The following is a 15,420-nucleotide window of genomic DNA, read 5'->3' on the forward strand; positions in this document are numbered from 1 at the left end:
TAATATTTTAATGAATAGGCATAATTCATTAACTAACCTCCTACCGGTATGTCCGTTTGATTGTTAAAGCCTAAAAATGGTGATATCTTTATTAAAATATCAATTCATGAAATATTGGTACATAATAAAAAGCCCGTTGACCCCAAAAACTTTTACAAGTTTAAAAATAAACTGTAAAAATATATGAAATAACGCTCCATACATACTTACCTAAATCTCTAAAAAGGAACAACGCGGACTCTTTCTTTGTCAGGATTCAACGATTCCCTGATTTAGATAGAGGCAGATACATTAGAGTAGCATCCTGAAGCATGGCCATAGGTTGAGCGCTTGAATCCCATAAACTGTTGACCATGCAGTGTTAAGTGCTATAACAGCACAGCTATAACAGCACGGAATATGACTGAACATTTCTGCTTTATTTCCCCTTTTTATAGCGGATGGAAAAAAATTGTAGATTATTAGCATAAATGTTTACTCCTCATTACGCTGATGACATTGTGCACTCGAGATCTTGGTAATCTTTGGGAAAATGATGAGTAATTTTTAAAAATTTAAAGCAGCAGTTACCATGCAATTCAGGCTAATCTGCGTAGGCTCCACACAGATATAATTACCGTCGAGTCAAGATGGTATGCTAAAAACTATGCATTGATATTTCCATTTATTTTCTACATACAACTTTGACAATGTTGATGCATAAAATAGCTGGAAATGATCTTGCGGAAAAATTACAGACCATATTAGGACATCTAAAATTGCGAAGGATTAAATACTAATTGCAGGCTTTCAGATCGGAAATCCAAGAATTCTCAAACTAGAGCAAATGTGGAAGAAATTACAGATCAGGGTATAAACTAGGATAGGGATATGTCATTTTCAAATTGCCTACAGGATTCCGGAAGTATAAAGCCACATCATTGCTAATCCGTATGAGAGAGACATGGGTGCAGGGCCAATGAGCGAAAGACATATCATGCACTCTTTGAAAAAAATTCTGGAAAGAACCAAAAAGGGTTCTATGCTTGCTTCATATATGGCACGCCTTAATGTTCTATATAGAACTGAAATTGGTTCCATGTATAACCCTATATGGAAACAATGTTGGTTCAGTGATGAAGAACCCTTGGGGTTCCGATCAAAGAACACTACAAAATAGTTATATATAGAACCTTTAGTGGTGCCATATATGAAGCAAACAATAGAACCCTTTTTGGTTCTATCCAGAACCTTTTTCTCTAAGAGTGTGGTAGTGATTTTCATTAACCATTGTGTGTTCGATACTTTTTTATTTGACAGACATTCACTAGGTCTATATTCAACAAAGATAAATGTTATTAAATCAGTCATATTTCATTTATTTGATCCCGTGCGTAATGGCTACAAATATGTTTCCATAAATTAACGTTATTATTGTTGTGTAGACACAGGAAAGACTCGAAGTGCTGCAATTCAGCTGAGGGCATATGGACACAAGACCTATCCGAAGCAGGTGAATTAGTGCATGTTTTTTGAGGAAATTCTTGTTCCATCAAAATGTCTCCATGGGAAAAGCGTCAAAGCGAATGAGCACTTCTACGCATATTACGCATGCACTTGCTCATCGCATGCCTAATGTGTGAATCTTACTAAATGTAAAGCACCACTTATTAAACATATATATATATATATATGCAATCATATATTCACCGTAGTCCACAACCAAATGTGTGTTATATTGCTTTTTTGCTCCACGGGCTCACTCAACATGTGGTAGGCCTGCTATCCCGAGGGACTCCTCATATCAAGATAAAGCAACGACAGCCCCAGGGAGAATGTTCCATCTTGTAATGTGACAATCACTGACAAGGTACATCCTTATTATGCAAAACGATTCCACTTTATGCGGCTTATGATCACTCAACCATAAAAAGCAACGGGTTGACATGATTATCAAACCTAGCAAACGCTCGTCTATTGGGCTAGGTAGGCCTTCAAGGCTATGTCTTGTATATCACTTAAGAGAACACGGTGAATATATGCGAATGTTTAAGGGAATAAAATAGAAATAAAACATGATAAAATATTTATTTTGCATCTATGAAAATCCTGATTTTATCCTTACATTTCAAAACAGAGGCTACACCTAACCTACTATCTGGAATGTATTTACAAACTTGGCTAGGAGATAAAGTAGATAACATTTAGCAAATAATAAGATCTCAAAAGCATATTGCTAATTATTTTTTTTTTAAATGGTGTTGACTATCTATAATGTAGCCTTGTCTACGATGGACAAATCGACTGTAGGTCGATTCGCTCATGAGAACCGATGAGAAGGGGCTTTGTGTTGTGTGAGTGAACAAGATGTGAGAAATGTTTCCATGTTGCTCAGCTTCAGGCGGTCTTGGGTCTAGTTTTTTGGTTGGGCTGAGTTCATAAAACGTCTGGAGAGCGGCACTCTGACTCCAAAGAGTCTGAGGGGTTGAGCTCAGTCATACGCCCTCATCTTCCCTTTCGCATGCCAAGGCGTGTTGCGTGCCTTCGAATACTCCAGCGCTCTCGGCGCCCTGGGCACTGTGTCTCGGCTCTGTTAATCATCTTGTCTGTATCAGGTTCCCCGAACAATATACCCAGCTAGATTTAACGTGTCTATAAAACATGAGTTAAGAAGAGGAAACAATTTGCAACCAATAATGAATACAAATGCATTCCCAAATAATGGTATTTTAATGTGCATCTTCCAAAAGCTTGTCGAGCCCATAGCCTACCTGTGGCGCTAATCAAGTGCTGTGAGCTACGTTGAAAGATTAACAAGGGTTAGAAACATGTCTTTTGACGGACCCAGAACTCTTCTGGCGCCGTAGTACTGAATGGAAGTGGAGTATAGGTTACTTCTCTCTATAGGCTAAATAAGAACGCGCAATTTAGTTTATTGACAGGCTATAAAGAATCGGGCTAAGCTTTAATCAAAAACTAAATCCACTTCTTATTCAGTATGCCAATTTCTTAAAGTTCTTAAAATGGAGAAAAACACATTGTGAAGAGAAAACATAATTTTATTTAAATAACGTCTGATCATATAAAGAAAACACTGCTAACCATACAATAAATTAAAGACAATACACCATAGAAATGTTATACAAGTTAATTAGAATATGGGACAATCAGTAGCTTATGAAGGATAAAACAACCGTAAAGAATAGGTACAGTATTGGTCCCCAATATCAAAAACAAAAAATGATGCCAGGGTGGCATATCAAAATAATGTTGTGAAATATGCACAAAGCCGAATTCTGACCTACAAAATGAAAACAACCGTAAAGAATAGGCCATATAGAAATATGTGTACATGTAGGCTAATACATGGATCTCTTAGAACAAAATTAGGTAATTTTCAAAATGCACGACGCAGTTGAAAATTGTGCTACATATGTGTCAGTTGTTCACATCCTGCAATCAACTTCAGACTCGCGCTGAATCAAAAGTAACACACGTTCGTAAAAGCATCTTACTACTTACTACGTGGTTGTTTTGGCTATTAGTGGTTCATAAATCTCATCCATTAAAATAAACACAATAAATAAATACAAAAATAACTGTAAAAATATGTAGTCTGCCATTTGCCGGTGCGAGCACCGTGTCATTCTGAATTACCCTAGCAGCTGTAGGCTTAATGAAGTTGGTCAAAGTTGCGCGTAAAGTTTGCTTGGTGAGGTCTGTAAAAATGTATAATGACATTTGGTCTTTTTCACCAGTATTCTCCGAGTAAGAGTCAGTTGTATTAAAATATTGTCCCAGCGCTCAAGGCGGAGTTGTGGTGGTGCTGGACAAGCGGGCCAGCCTGGAGATGCGTTGCAGAGTTCGTTGATGAGTACCAAGAGTAGTTTGCCAAGAAAGAAGGCGCAGTCGTATTTGGAGGGCTGCTGCTCTGAGATAAACTGGCGTTTACATTGTTCATTCTTTGATTCTGTGGAAAGTCCCAGGCAGTGACGGGTGGAGAGTTACAGGGGGGAGACTCGCTGGAGGTCATATGTTGCTCAGAGGGGATTTCTCCACTTTTCCACAACTTCTTGAACTTGGAGCGACGGTTCTGGAACCAAATTTTCACCTGAAAAGAAACACATTGTTACTATTGTTCTGAAGTTTATTTTCAAACGTGTCCTAACCAAGATTAATAGTGAAAGACAAACTATATATACACAACAAATGCTGGATATAGTTAAATAGCAGTTTAAAGCGAAATGTCAAGCCTATATAAAATAAGTAGCCAGCCTGAGCCTGATTATATTATTCACAGATTGATGCGGGATTTGACTGTTACGGGACGCATTAAGAGATGCACTAACCTGGGTTTGTGTAAGGCCCATTGAGGCTGCCAGCTCGGCTCGCTCCGGTAAAGCCAAGTACTGTGTCTTTTGGAATCTCCGTTGAAGGGCAGCGAGTTGGAAGCTTGAATAAATAGTTCGAGGTTTCCTGACCTTCTTTGGTTTCCCGTTAACCATTCGGATTTCAGGTTCACTTTCTTCTTTCTCTGATAAATACATGTAAGAACAATAACCAAAACACATCACGGCTGGTCTTAACATAACTTACATATAATAGAATACGAATGTGAATAGGAATGCATTGGCATGTTATTTACCTGCATCCGTTGGAGTCGGTGAAGAACTCGAACCATACGAGCCGTAGGTGCCATAAGAGTTGAAACCAAGGTCGTATGATTTAGTATTGTATTGAACGCTGCCCATACCACTGTTGTGGTACTGGTAAGTTCCGAGTTGGCCATATGGAGACCCTGCGCAGTATCCAGGCTGTTGGCTATTGTAAAAGCAGCTGTCCGTCGCAGTCGATACTGGTAGAGTTGGGGACTCCTGCGATTTATGCAAACTGTGGTAACTGTTCGAGGTAATCTGGTTCGAATGCATATCTGTACTGAGACTGTCAAAAACTCCAGTCATCTTGTAGGTAAAGTTGCACAACTAAATGTGCTTGAAGCAATGCAATTGAAAAAGTCAATTTGCAATGAATGCTAATATCTCGTGGATTAAATTCTTTTGAGTTTAAAATGGCATCCCCATGAACTTTACCAAAAAACGACGAAGGTGTGTCCGTATCACAGTGGTCTGTGATTGTCTGTTACCTAGGATGCTAGCGGGCGGGCATTTATCCAATATCACGTGGGAGGCAGAGCTGGTATATTTGAGGCAGCCAATGAGTACAGGATGCATGTCTAACAACTCCACAGATTTTCAGTCCACTATTGACTTATCCCGCTTGATTGCCTTGCACCGATTGAAAAGGAAACAATTATTTAACAATACACTTGTAAAGCCTAGGCTATTAAAAGGCAGGGTTAAATAAAATATTCAAAACATATCATCTTTAGCTTTTATGTATCTGTTAGAGAGAAATGTGCTGTTTGAAAAACATTCTGCCTCTACCTTTCCTCTAAAATCAATTACGAACTTCAGATACCCGTGCGTAAATGTAACTTTTGCACAAATGTTCCACTAACATGACTTTATGCGCGCATCTACGTTAGAATTCAAATCAATTTTTATTTGTCACATACACATGTTTAGCAGATGTTAATGCGAGTGTAGCAAAATTCGACCCTAAGTGAATTCCATTTTTATTTATATGGATCATGATTGTATTTGTTTTAAGGGATGTCAAAGACAACTATAGTTTTACTTGACACAGGATCATATTTCAACGATAGACATAGGGAATCATGGCATCTGTGCGCCACCTGTCTGTGCCAAATAGAAACAAGCAAAAAAAAGCCCATCGCACGCGCGCACACACACAAACACACACATACACACACTGCCTTGTAAACATTTTAGGCTACTCACCTGATTAAGGTGTAGACCTAATCCGCACAGCAATGGAAATATGATGATGGGAGATAGCGAGAATGTTCCCTTCACCTTTTGCTTTTGGCGTGGAGTTTATGATCGACAGGGAGCCTCATTTAGGACCCCTGGGCTCTCATCATCGATATACTTACTATCTGTAGCCCTCTGAAGACGGCCATGGTAGGCTGGCGTCCTCATGTGGTGGCAGAATATAAATTGTGATGTTTTTCTCGTTGAAAGGGGGATGGATGCCTGAGAGATTATGTGGGCTACAAAAACTATAGAGGAGACAATTAAGGACGTTGGGGGTAAAACATTAGAAGCAGCTGGCCGGTGGTGCAACCTGGCTTCAGAGAATTTCGTATTATTCTGTACGTAAATCCGAGATACTCCGTTTAGGATGATATGTAACATTTCGTTTGGTATGTATTAATTTGTGGATGTCCATCACCCAGTGACGATTTTAGCTTGCAAAGCCACTACATAACACAACACTAAACAATACATTAATTGCACTGTAACGGTGACAAACGGTGCCCACAAACTATTAAGGCCTACATAAAGCTGTCCCAACAGCAGAGCTTTCTTTTCAGCAGTGAATCCTTACCACTGCTACACCTGGCTATCAGTGGAGCCTGGTCTGGCAGCGAAACAGTAAATTCAGCGTCATTTACTGCCTTTTTAAAAAACATAGCTGATATGGCTGACTTGCTTAAACAAATGTGGGTTCTACTGACAATTGAGATGTACAAACTAGAGGTTGACCGATTATGATTTTTCAACGCCGATACCGATTATTGGAGGACCAAAAAAAGCCGATACTGATTAATCTGCTGATTTTTTTGGGGGGATTTTTTAAATTGTATTTATTTATGTATTTATTTGTAATTATGACATTTACAACAATACTGAATGAACAGTTTTATTTTAACTTAATATAATACATCAATAAAATCAATTTAGCCTCAAATAAATAATGAAACATGTTCAATTTGGTTTAAATAATGCAAAAACAAGGTGTTGGAGAAGAAAGTAAAAGTGCAATATGTGCCATGTAAAAAAGCTAACGTTTAAGTTCCTTGCTCAGAACATGAGAACATATGAAAGCTGGTGGTTCCTTTTAACATGAGTCTTCAATATTCCCAGGTAAGAAGTTTTAGGTTGTAGTTATTATAGGAATTATAGGACTATTTCTCTCTATACCATTTGTATTTCATATACAGTACCTTTGACTATTGGATGTTCTTATAGTAGTATTAGTATTGCCGGTGTAACAGTATAGCTTCTGTCCCTTTCCTCGCCCCTACCTGGGCTCGAACCAGGAACACATCGACAACAGCCACCCTCGAAGCATCGTTACCCATCGCTCCACAAAAGCTGCGGCCCTTTGCAAGGGGAACAACTACTTCAAGGTCTCAGAGTGAGTGACGTCACCGATTGAAACGCTATTAGCGCGCACCCCGCTAATTAGCTAGCCATTTGACATTGGTTACACCAGCCTAATCTCTGGAGTTGATTGGCTTGAAGTCATAAACAGCTCAATGCTTGAAGCACAGCGAAGAGCTGCTGGCAAACGCACAAAAGTGCTGTTTGAATGAATGCTTACGAGCCTGCTGCTGCCTACCACCGCTCAGTCAGACTGCTCTCTCAAATATCAAATCATAGACTTAATTATAACATAATAACACACAGAAATACAAGCCTAATATGGTCAAATCCGGAAACTATCATTTCGAAAACAAAACTTTTATTCTTTCAGTGAAATACGGAACCGTTCCGTATTTTATCTAACTGGTGGCATCCATAAGTCTAAATATTCCTGTTACATTGCACAACCTTCAATGTTACGTCATAATTACGTAAAATTCTGGCAAATTAGTTCGCAACGAGCCACGTGGCCCAAACTGTTGTATTTACCCTGACTCTGCGTGCAATGAACGCAAGAGAAGTGACACAATTTACCTAGTTTAATATTGCCTGCTATCCTGGATTTCTTTTAACTAAATATGCAGGTTTAAAAATATATACTTCAATGTATTGATTTTAAGAAAGGCATTGATGTTTATGGTTAGGTACATTCGTGCAATGATTGTGCTTTTTACGCAAATGTGCTTTTGTTAAATCATCCCCCATTTGGCGAAGTTGCCTGTCTTTGTTAGGAAGAAATTGTCTTCACACAGTTCGCAACGAGCCAGGCGGCCCAAACTGCTGCCTATACCCTGACTCTGTTGCACAGAACGCAAGAGAAGTGACACAATTTCCCTCGTTAAAGAAATGAATGTTAGCAGGCAATATTAACTAAATATGTAGGTTTAAAAATATATACTTGTGTATTGATTTTAAGAAAAGCATTGATGTTTATGATTAGGTACACATTGGTGCAACGATGGTGTTTTTTTTGCGAATGTGCTTGTTAAATCATCCGTTTGGCGAAGTAGGCTATGATTCAATGATAAATTAACAGGCACCGCATCGATTATATGCAACGCAGGACAAGCTAGGTAAACTAGTAATATCATCAACCATCATCAACCATTATGTTAAGATTGATTGTTTTTTATAAGATACGTTTAATGCTAGCAAGCACCTTACCTTGGCTCCTTGCCGAACTCGCATAACAGGTTGTCAGCCTGCCACGCAGTCTCCTCATGGAGTGCAATGTAATCAGCCATGATCGGTGTCCAAAAATGCCGATTACCGATTGTTATGAAAACTTGAAATCGGCCCTAATTAATCGGCCATTCCGATTGATCGGTCGACCTCTAGTACAAACTATGGCATAAGGGAACGATGAGCAAGAGGCAATCCGTAATTTCAATTAAGACATTAATGAGCGAGCTAGGATGGATGTAGTCAGTATAACTATTTGTTCAGCATGTTTGAAATGTACAGCAACATAATTCAAAACATGGGCCATTCTTACAGTATTCTCCCTGTACACCAAGTCAGAACCGAAGGATAATAAAGGGGGTATATAAGCAGACAATGACAGCTCTTACAATATTTAATGTTTACATTTCTCTAAAACAGGATATAGGCTGCATGTGCACCACCAAATCAGAACAGTAGGCTAAGTTAAGATAGGGAAAGGGACCAAATTATTAGGGTGAGGCACATGGGCTACTAACAGCTAACTACACAACATCCACTTAGTATTACTTTCTTAGCTACAGTATACATATTTCCCTGGCATATTACATAATTATGCAACAGCATACAAGACATTTTTGGTTGTTCTGTGCTCACTTGAACAGGAAGGTGGTGTAGCGATCCTTCTTGTGGGAAAATTTTGTTATGAAACTTAGTCATGAAACTTTGTCATCAAAGTCTGGCATTCTCTGGATTAATATTGCTTTCAAGACAACTGGGAACTCTGAAAAAAACAATGTTGAATCATGATGTCAGTGATCTTCAGGTCGGAGCTCTAGAAAGAGGTCAGAGTTCCTGACTTGGAATTCCGAGATGGATGACCGTTCAAAACGTATTTTCCCAGTCGGAGCTAGTTTTTTCTGAGTTCCCAGTTGTCTTGAACTCACTGAAGTCTGAGATTTCCCAGTTCCGAGTTTCCAGTTATGTTGGTTTGATATCATGGCCAATGTGTTCAACCTTTTCCTGGCCCATGGTGTAGTCTGTCAATGTATTCAACCTTTTCTGGCCCATGGTGTTGTATGTGAATGTTTATCCTTTTAAGCTTGGAAACGAGACCCTTAAACCCAGACTTGGATCACACACCCACTCCACTGAAAAGCAGGCTAGTGATAGCTTTGAGGGCTCCTGAGTGGCACAGCGGTCTAAGGCACTGCATTTCAGTGCTAGAGGTGTCACTACAGACACTCTGGTTCAAATCCAGGCTGTATCACAACCAGCCGTGATTTGGAGTCCCATAGGGCGGTGCACAATTGGCCCAGCGTTGTCCGGGTTTTGCTGGTGTAGGTTGTCATTGTAAATAAGAATTTGTTCTTAACTGACTTGCCTAGTAAAATAAAAAGATTGCAACGTTTGCAGTTAGCCACTGATTCCTTCCAAACCACTCATTGTTACAGTTGTGATTTCCAATATGTTGTGTAAGGTTTATGGCAGATGAGCACCGATATTTATATTCATATGACAAGGATGAAAAGGATTTGCCAGTAGATTGTCAACTTGATTCATGATGATGACTGCTTGTCTAGCTTACTAGCTAAGATTTTGAAAGTGTGATGTTGACATGATCAGTCCAATCAAAGCTACGGTAGATATAACGTGATTTACATTTGAAGTGCCCATCCAAGAAGGCTCAAGGTCATTGGCCACAGATACAATTACATCAAATCTATGGCAGCACCCAGGGGGCTTGAATTTGAGCTCTCCCAGTAGATTTTGCGGTGACGTAGACTCTCCATGAGTGACAGAACACTGAGCAAATCACTGTGCAACTAGACAACATTAGCAACTCCTACACGTCGTATTTACCGCTGGCTGCCCCACCACCACCACAGAAAGCACTAAGCTAGGCTGAAACACCTGCATTTTGGAGCTGCCTTACTCAAGAAGCATGAAAGAGACAACATTTTATTTGACATTGTTTGCAAACTGATATGTGACACGTATTAGGGTTAGGGGTTAGGGGTTAGGGTTAAGGTTAAGTTTAGGAGCTAGGTTAAAGGGGTAAAGTTAGGGTTAAGGTTAGGGAAAGGGTTAGCTAAAAGGGTTATGGTTAGGATTATTAGTTGATAAGTGGTTGCAAAGTAGTAAGTAGTTGAAAAGTTGCTAATTCGCTAAAATTATCGTTTATGCGATTTGAACTTGTAACCTTTGGGTTGCTGGACTTTTGTGTTACACACCCACCCTTCCACCCAGGCTAACCATCCTACTTTCTTTTTTTGTTTAAAAAGCCATATCAAACATAGCATACTGTATCATGATAATTTGAGTGCCTCGAATTTACTGACAAAGCTTAGTGGTTTAAAGTAACTAAGTAGAAATACTTTGAAGTACTACTTAAGTATTTTGGGGGGGTATCTGTACTTTACTATTGATATTTTTGACAACTTTTACTTTTACTCCACTATATTCCTAAAGAAAATATGTACTTTTTACTCCCATACATTTTCCTTGACACCCAAAACTATTCGTTACATTTCGAATGCTCAGACAGGACAGCAATATGGTTCAAACGCACATATCAATAAAATGCGTTGTCGTTCCTACTGCCTCTGATCTGTTAGACCCACTTAACACAACTACTGCGTTTGTAAAGGAAGTCTGAGTGTTGGAGTGTGCCCCTGGCTGTCCATAAATTAGAAAAACAAGAAACTTGTGCCATCTGGTTTGCTTAATATAAGGAATCTGATGTCATTTACTTTTACTTTGTACTTTTACTCAAGTATGACAATTGAGTACTTTTCCCACCACTGTACTAAAGTACATTTTAAACCAGATACATTTAGACTTTTACTCAAGTGGTATTTTACTCGGTGACTAACGTAAGTATCTCCATTTTGGTCAACATTTCTTGCCCCACTTGCAGTTCCCTTTTCTACCGCAAGATGACAGCATGTTCAACCTGATGGTTCACGGACATTTACTGCTTTTAAGAAGTCTTTTAGGCTTTTTCAGTCATGTTTTATCGAATGCAACATTATATGTAGACTATTTTTACTTAGAGGGAGAGATTATCTCTGTGTTTGACAGATTTGTCGAGATGTGATCCCAGTAATGGAAAAATATGTCTTGTTTCCCCAGAGAACATAACTGAAGTATTTGCCACTTCCTCTATTTGAAGTGATACATATTCGGTCCTGTAAAACCTACAAACACGTATCTTCTACCCCTTCCAAATAGACTATTTAGACTATTATAAAGACTTTTCACCCTGCGGTGTGACATGTTCATGAGTTATATTTTACATACCAGGCAAGCACAGCCTTGGGAAGATTGTGATCTGTTGCCACACCTGCATTCACCTTGATCGTGGTATAATAAATATACCACAGTAATGTTGTGGGTGGTACAGTACAAAAATAAAAGGTTATTTTGAAGAGGGCACTCCACATCTCTATTACGAAATCATCTTGGATAATTGTCCTTTAAAAACACCTGGCATGGTTGTTGTGGCAGGCAACTCATATTGCTATACCATGCACTTCCTACATGGGAACTCATGCAAGAGGACATGAAGACAGCAATAAGACAACACATTATATTGTCAATGATTTGAGAGCATTATTTTGGTTGTTCAGAGTGGCCCACATATGCCCTCTAGGGGTCAGTATCATCTAATTTAGCCAACATATTCTTGACATAATGTGATACACATTCTAATGGTTTTTGATACAAAAAACACCCCATGCATTCATCACAGCATTTAATATTCATATTAGACTATGTGAATATGATCATAAAAATAACCTCATGGATATGTACAGTACATTTTATGAGGTTCAGTAACACTACTACTCTTTTTGCCCTTACTGCTGTATAGAAACAGTATGGTAATGAAGATGAAGCCCTGGTGCATACAGTAATAGTCGGTACACGTTCATTTTGGGGGTATGGGCAGGGATAAGTACATGGCTCACTCTACACCTGTACCAACAGGCCGCCTACACAATGGACCTCCGTCTTAATTAATTCTCACGTAGGTTTCACTTTCTCTCGCTCTCTCGTTCTTTTTTTGAAATGGTCAATTTCAACACCTTTTATCAGTGTGTAGGGAAAATGTTGAATTACAAAATTAAAAGAGGAAACTGACAAAGAAAGGGACAACAATCCACTGAATGACCCGATCAATCAATTTGTCTACTTTACCCTTTCACCAGTGGCGTGTATTCATGGGTGCCAAGGGAAGCCAGGCTTCCTCAACATTTGATCAAGATTTTTTTATTTTTTTAAATCTTTTGTCTCTCTGTGTTTTTATTATTTCCAGTAAATTCGCAAGTGGCTGAATCTCACCGAAGAAAGCATCAGAGCGAGAGAAACAGCACTTCTCTGTAGTGTATGGTTTGCCCATGTATCTGATGCTGTCTGGAACAAAAGAGTATGACATTTTGCCGCTGTAGCGTTTGATTGATTGATGCCAGCAAGCATTTGGCCTCCCTTGATACATTTTTTTTTAAATAAAATAATTATCTAATCAGTGTTGAGCTGAGCTCAACTGTGGATTGTCCTAGCGCAGCAAAACGCCTCCCAAGGGAGGCCAGTTTGGATTTGGCTTCACACCAATCAAATCACATCCTAAGAAAAATGTCATCATTGTCAGACAAACGTGTCTGTTTTTGGTCTGCTTGTGTTGATGTCCTGCAGTAGCTAGCTTGCTAAATTGGCCCTTTTCCTATGCCATAGATGGAGATATGGATTTGGACTCGTGGTTTTGACTTAATTCTCTGTACAGGCATATGATTATGATGGCGATTCTGATCTAATCATACATTCATATATTGTGCCACAGGTCTGAGACAATTGAAGTTCAACATGTAGCCTAGATGTAGCCTAGTAGACTCACGCTAAATAGCTAGCTAATTTGGCTATTTCATTTTTGCCCATGTGAGGAAGTTAGGCTAGCAAGCATTTTAGCTAGTTAGCCTATGAAAACAAAAACTAAAAGCATACTGTATGACAGAGCCATAGACCATTTGCCAACATAAAAGAGAGGATGGCATTGGGGTTCAACTAGTCTACAAGTAGGGTGAGTCAACTTTTATTTTTTTACTTGCGTACGCAAGCATGCACACACTGACAGAAATCAGTCCCATGAACAACCACATGATGTTTCTCAACATTGATTGGAATAAATCTTTTTTGGTATCATTATGTTTATTTCCAGTGTATTAAACTAAGCATACATGTAAGAAAGCTTGTCCCTTTTTAAGAACTCAGTGAGGATTTCACAGCTCTCCCAAGCTCAGTGGCGACCGGTCATTCAGGGCAGGTGGGGCAGAGCCCCAGCTGTTTTGAGCCCCATCTTTTTAGCTAAAAATAAATATGTACAGTACCAGTCAAAAGTTTGGACACACTTATTCATTCCAGGTTTTTCTTCATTTTTAATATTTTTTACATTGTAGAATAATAGTGAAGACATAAAAACTATGAAAAAACACATATAGAATCATGTAGTAACCAAAAAAGTGTTCAGCAAATCAAGATAAATAATTTTCTTCTTAATGTGTTTGAGCCGATCAGTTGTGTTGTGATAAGGAATACAGAAGATAGCCCTATTTGGTAAAAGATCAAGTCCATATTATGGCAATAACAGCTCAAATAAGGAAAGAGATATGACAGTTCATGATTACTTTAAAGACATGAAGGACAGTCAATCCGGAAAATGTCAAGAACTTGAACGTTTCTTCAAGCGCAGTCGCAAAAACCATCAAGTACTATGATGAAACTGGCTCTCATGAGGACCGCCATAGGAAAGGAAGACTCAGAGTTACCTCTGCTGCAGAGGATAAGTTCATTAAAGTTACCAGACTCAGAATTTGCAGCCCAAATAAATGCTTCACAGAGTTCAAGTAACAGACACATCTGACCATCAACTGTTCAGAGGAGACTGCATAAATCAGGCCTTCATGGTCGAATTGCTGCAAAGAAACCACTACTGAAGGACACCAATAATAATAAGAGACTCGCTTGGGCCAAGATACACGAGCAATGGAAATTAGACCAGTGGAAATCTGTCCTTTGGTCTGATGAGTCCAAATTTGAGATTTTTGGTACCAACTACCGCGTCTTTGTGAGACGCAGAGTAGGTGAACAGATGATCTCCGCATGTGTGGTTCCCACCGTGAAGCATGGAGGAGGTGTGATTGTGTGGGGGTGCTTTGCTGATGACACTGTCAGTGATTTATTTAGAATTCAAGACACAATTAACCAGCATGGCTATCACAGCATTCTGCAGCGATATGCTGCATCAGATGACCTGGCCTCCACAATCACCTGACCTGAACCCAATTGAGATGGTTAGGGATGAGTTGGACCGCAGAGTGAAGGAAAAGGAGCCAACAAGGGCTCAGCATATGTGGGAACTCCTTCAAGACTGTTAGAAAAGCATTCCAGGTGAAGCAGGTTGAGAGAATGCCAAGAGTGTGCAAAGCTGTCATCAAGACAAAGGGATGACTACCTTGAAGAATCTAAAATCTCAAATATATTTTGATTTGTTTACCACTTTTTTGGTTCCTACACGATTCCATATGTGTTATTTCATATTGTACAATGTAGAAAATAGTAAATCATTTTTTTAAATTAAGAAAAACCTTTAAATCAGTGCTTTCTGTGGTGGTGGTGCATTCAGTGGAAAATATGGAGCGGCGTGATTGGCTCCGTGTTCTGTCACTCATGGGAACACTACGTCACTTCCAAATGGTAGAGCTCGAAAATTCAAGCTCCTTGGGTGCTGCCATAGAGTTACATTATAATTGTCCATCCAAGAAGGCTCAAGGTCATGGCAACAGATAAAATGACTTCAAATCATGTTATATCTAAAGTAGCTTTGATTGGGCTGATCATGTCAACATCATGCTTTCAAAATCTTAGCTAGCAAGCTATCAGTCAACATCATGAATCAAGTCGACAATCCTTTTTAATCCTTGTCATATGAAAA

General features: G+C 39.1%; 1 protein-coding gene across 1 annotated transcript; it reads right to left on the reverse strand.

Annotated features, from left to right (window-relative positions):
* Positions 1–3,020: 3,020 nt before the first annotated feature.
* dlx2a (distal-less homeobox 2a) lies at positions 3,021–5,136 on the reverse strand. The gene is made up of 3 exons (XM_014173270.2): positions 4,625–5,136; positions 4,329–4,513; positions 3,021–4,090 (listed from the first exon to the last, which is right to left on the reverse strand). The coding sequence occupies exons 1-3, from the start codon at positions 4,938–4,940 to the stop codon at positions 3,764–3,766; spliced, it is 828 nt and encodes a 275-aa protein (XP_014028745.2). The 5' UTR covers positions 4,941–5,136; the 3' UTR covers positions 3,021–3,763.
* Positions 5,137–15,420: the final 10,284 nt, after the last annotated feature.

Source organism: Salmo salar, chromosome ssa25 (assembly GCF_905237065.1).
Source record: "Salmo salar chromosome ssa25, Ssal_v3.1, whole genome shotgun sequence".
Lineage (NCBI taxonomy): Eukaryota > Metazoa > Chordata > Actinopteri > Salmoniformes > Salmonidae > Salmo > Salmo salar.

Coding starts and splice junctions, on each gene's coding strand:
- dlx2a (XM_014173270.2), bottom strand. CDS start 4,940: ATGACTGGAGTTTTTGACAGTCTCAGTACAGATATGCATTCGAACCAG. Junction 4,514..4,624: donor ACCGACTCCAACGGATGCAG/GTAAATAACATG, acceptor TGTATTTATCAG/AGAAAGAAGAAAGTGAACCT. Junction 4,091..4,328: donor TGGGCCTTACACAAACCCAG/GTTAGTGCATCT, acceptor GTTTCTTTTCAG/GTGAAAATTTGGTTCCAGAA.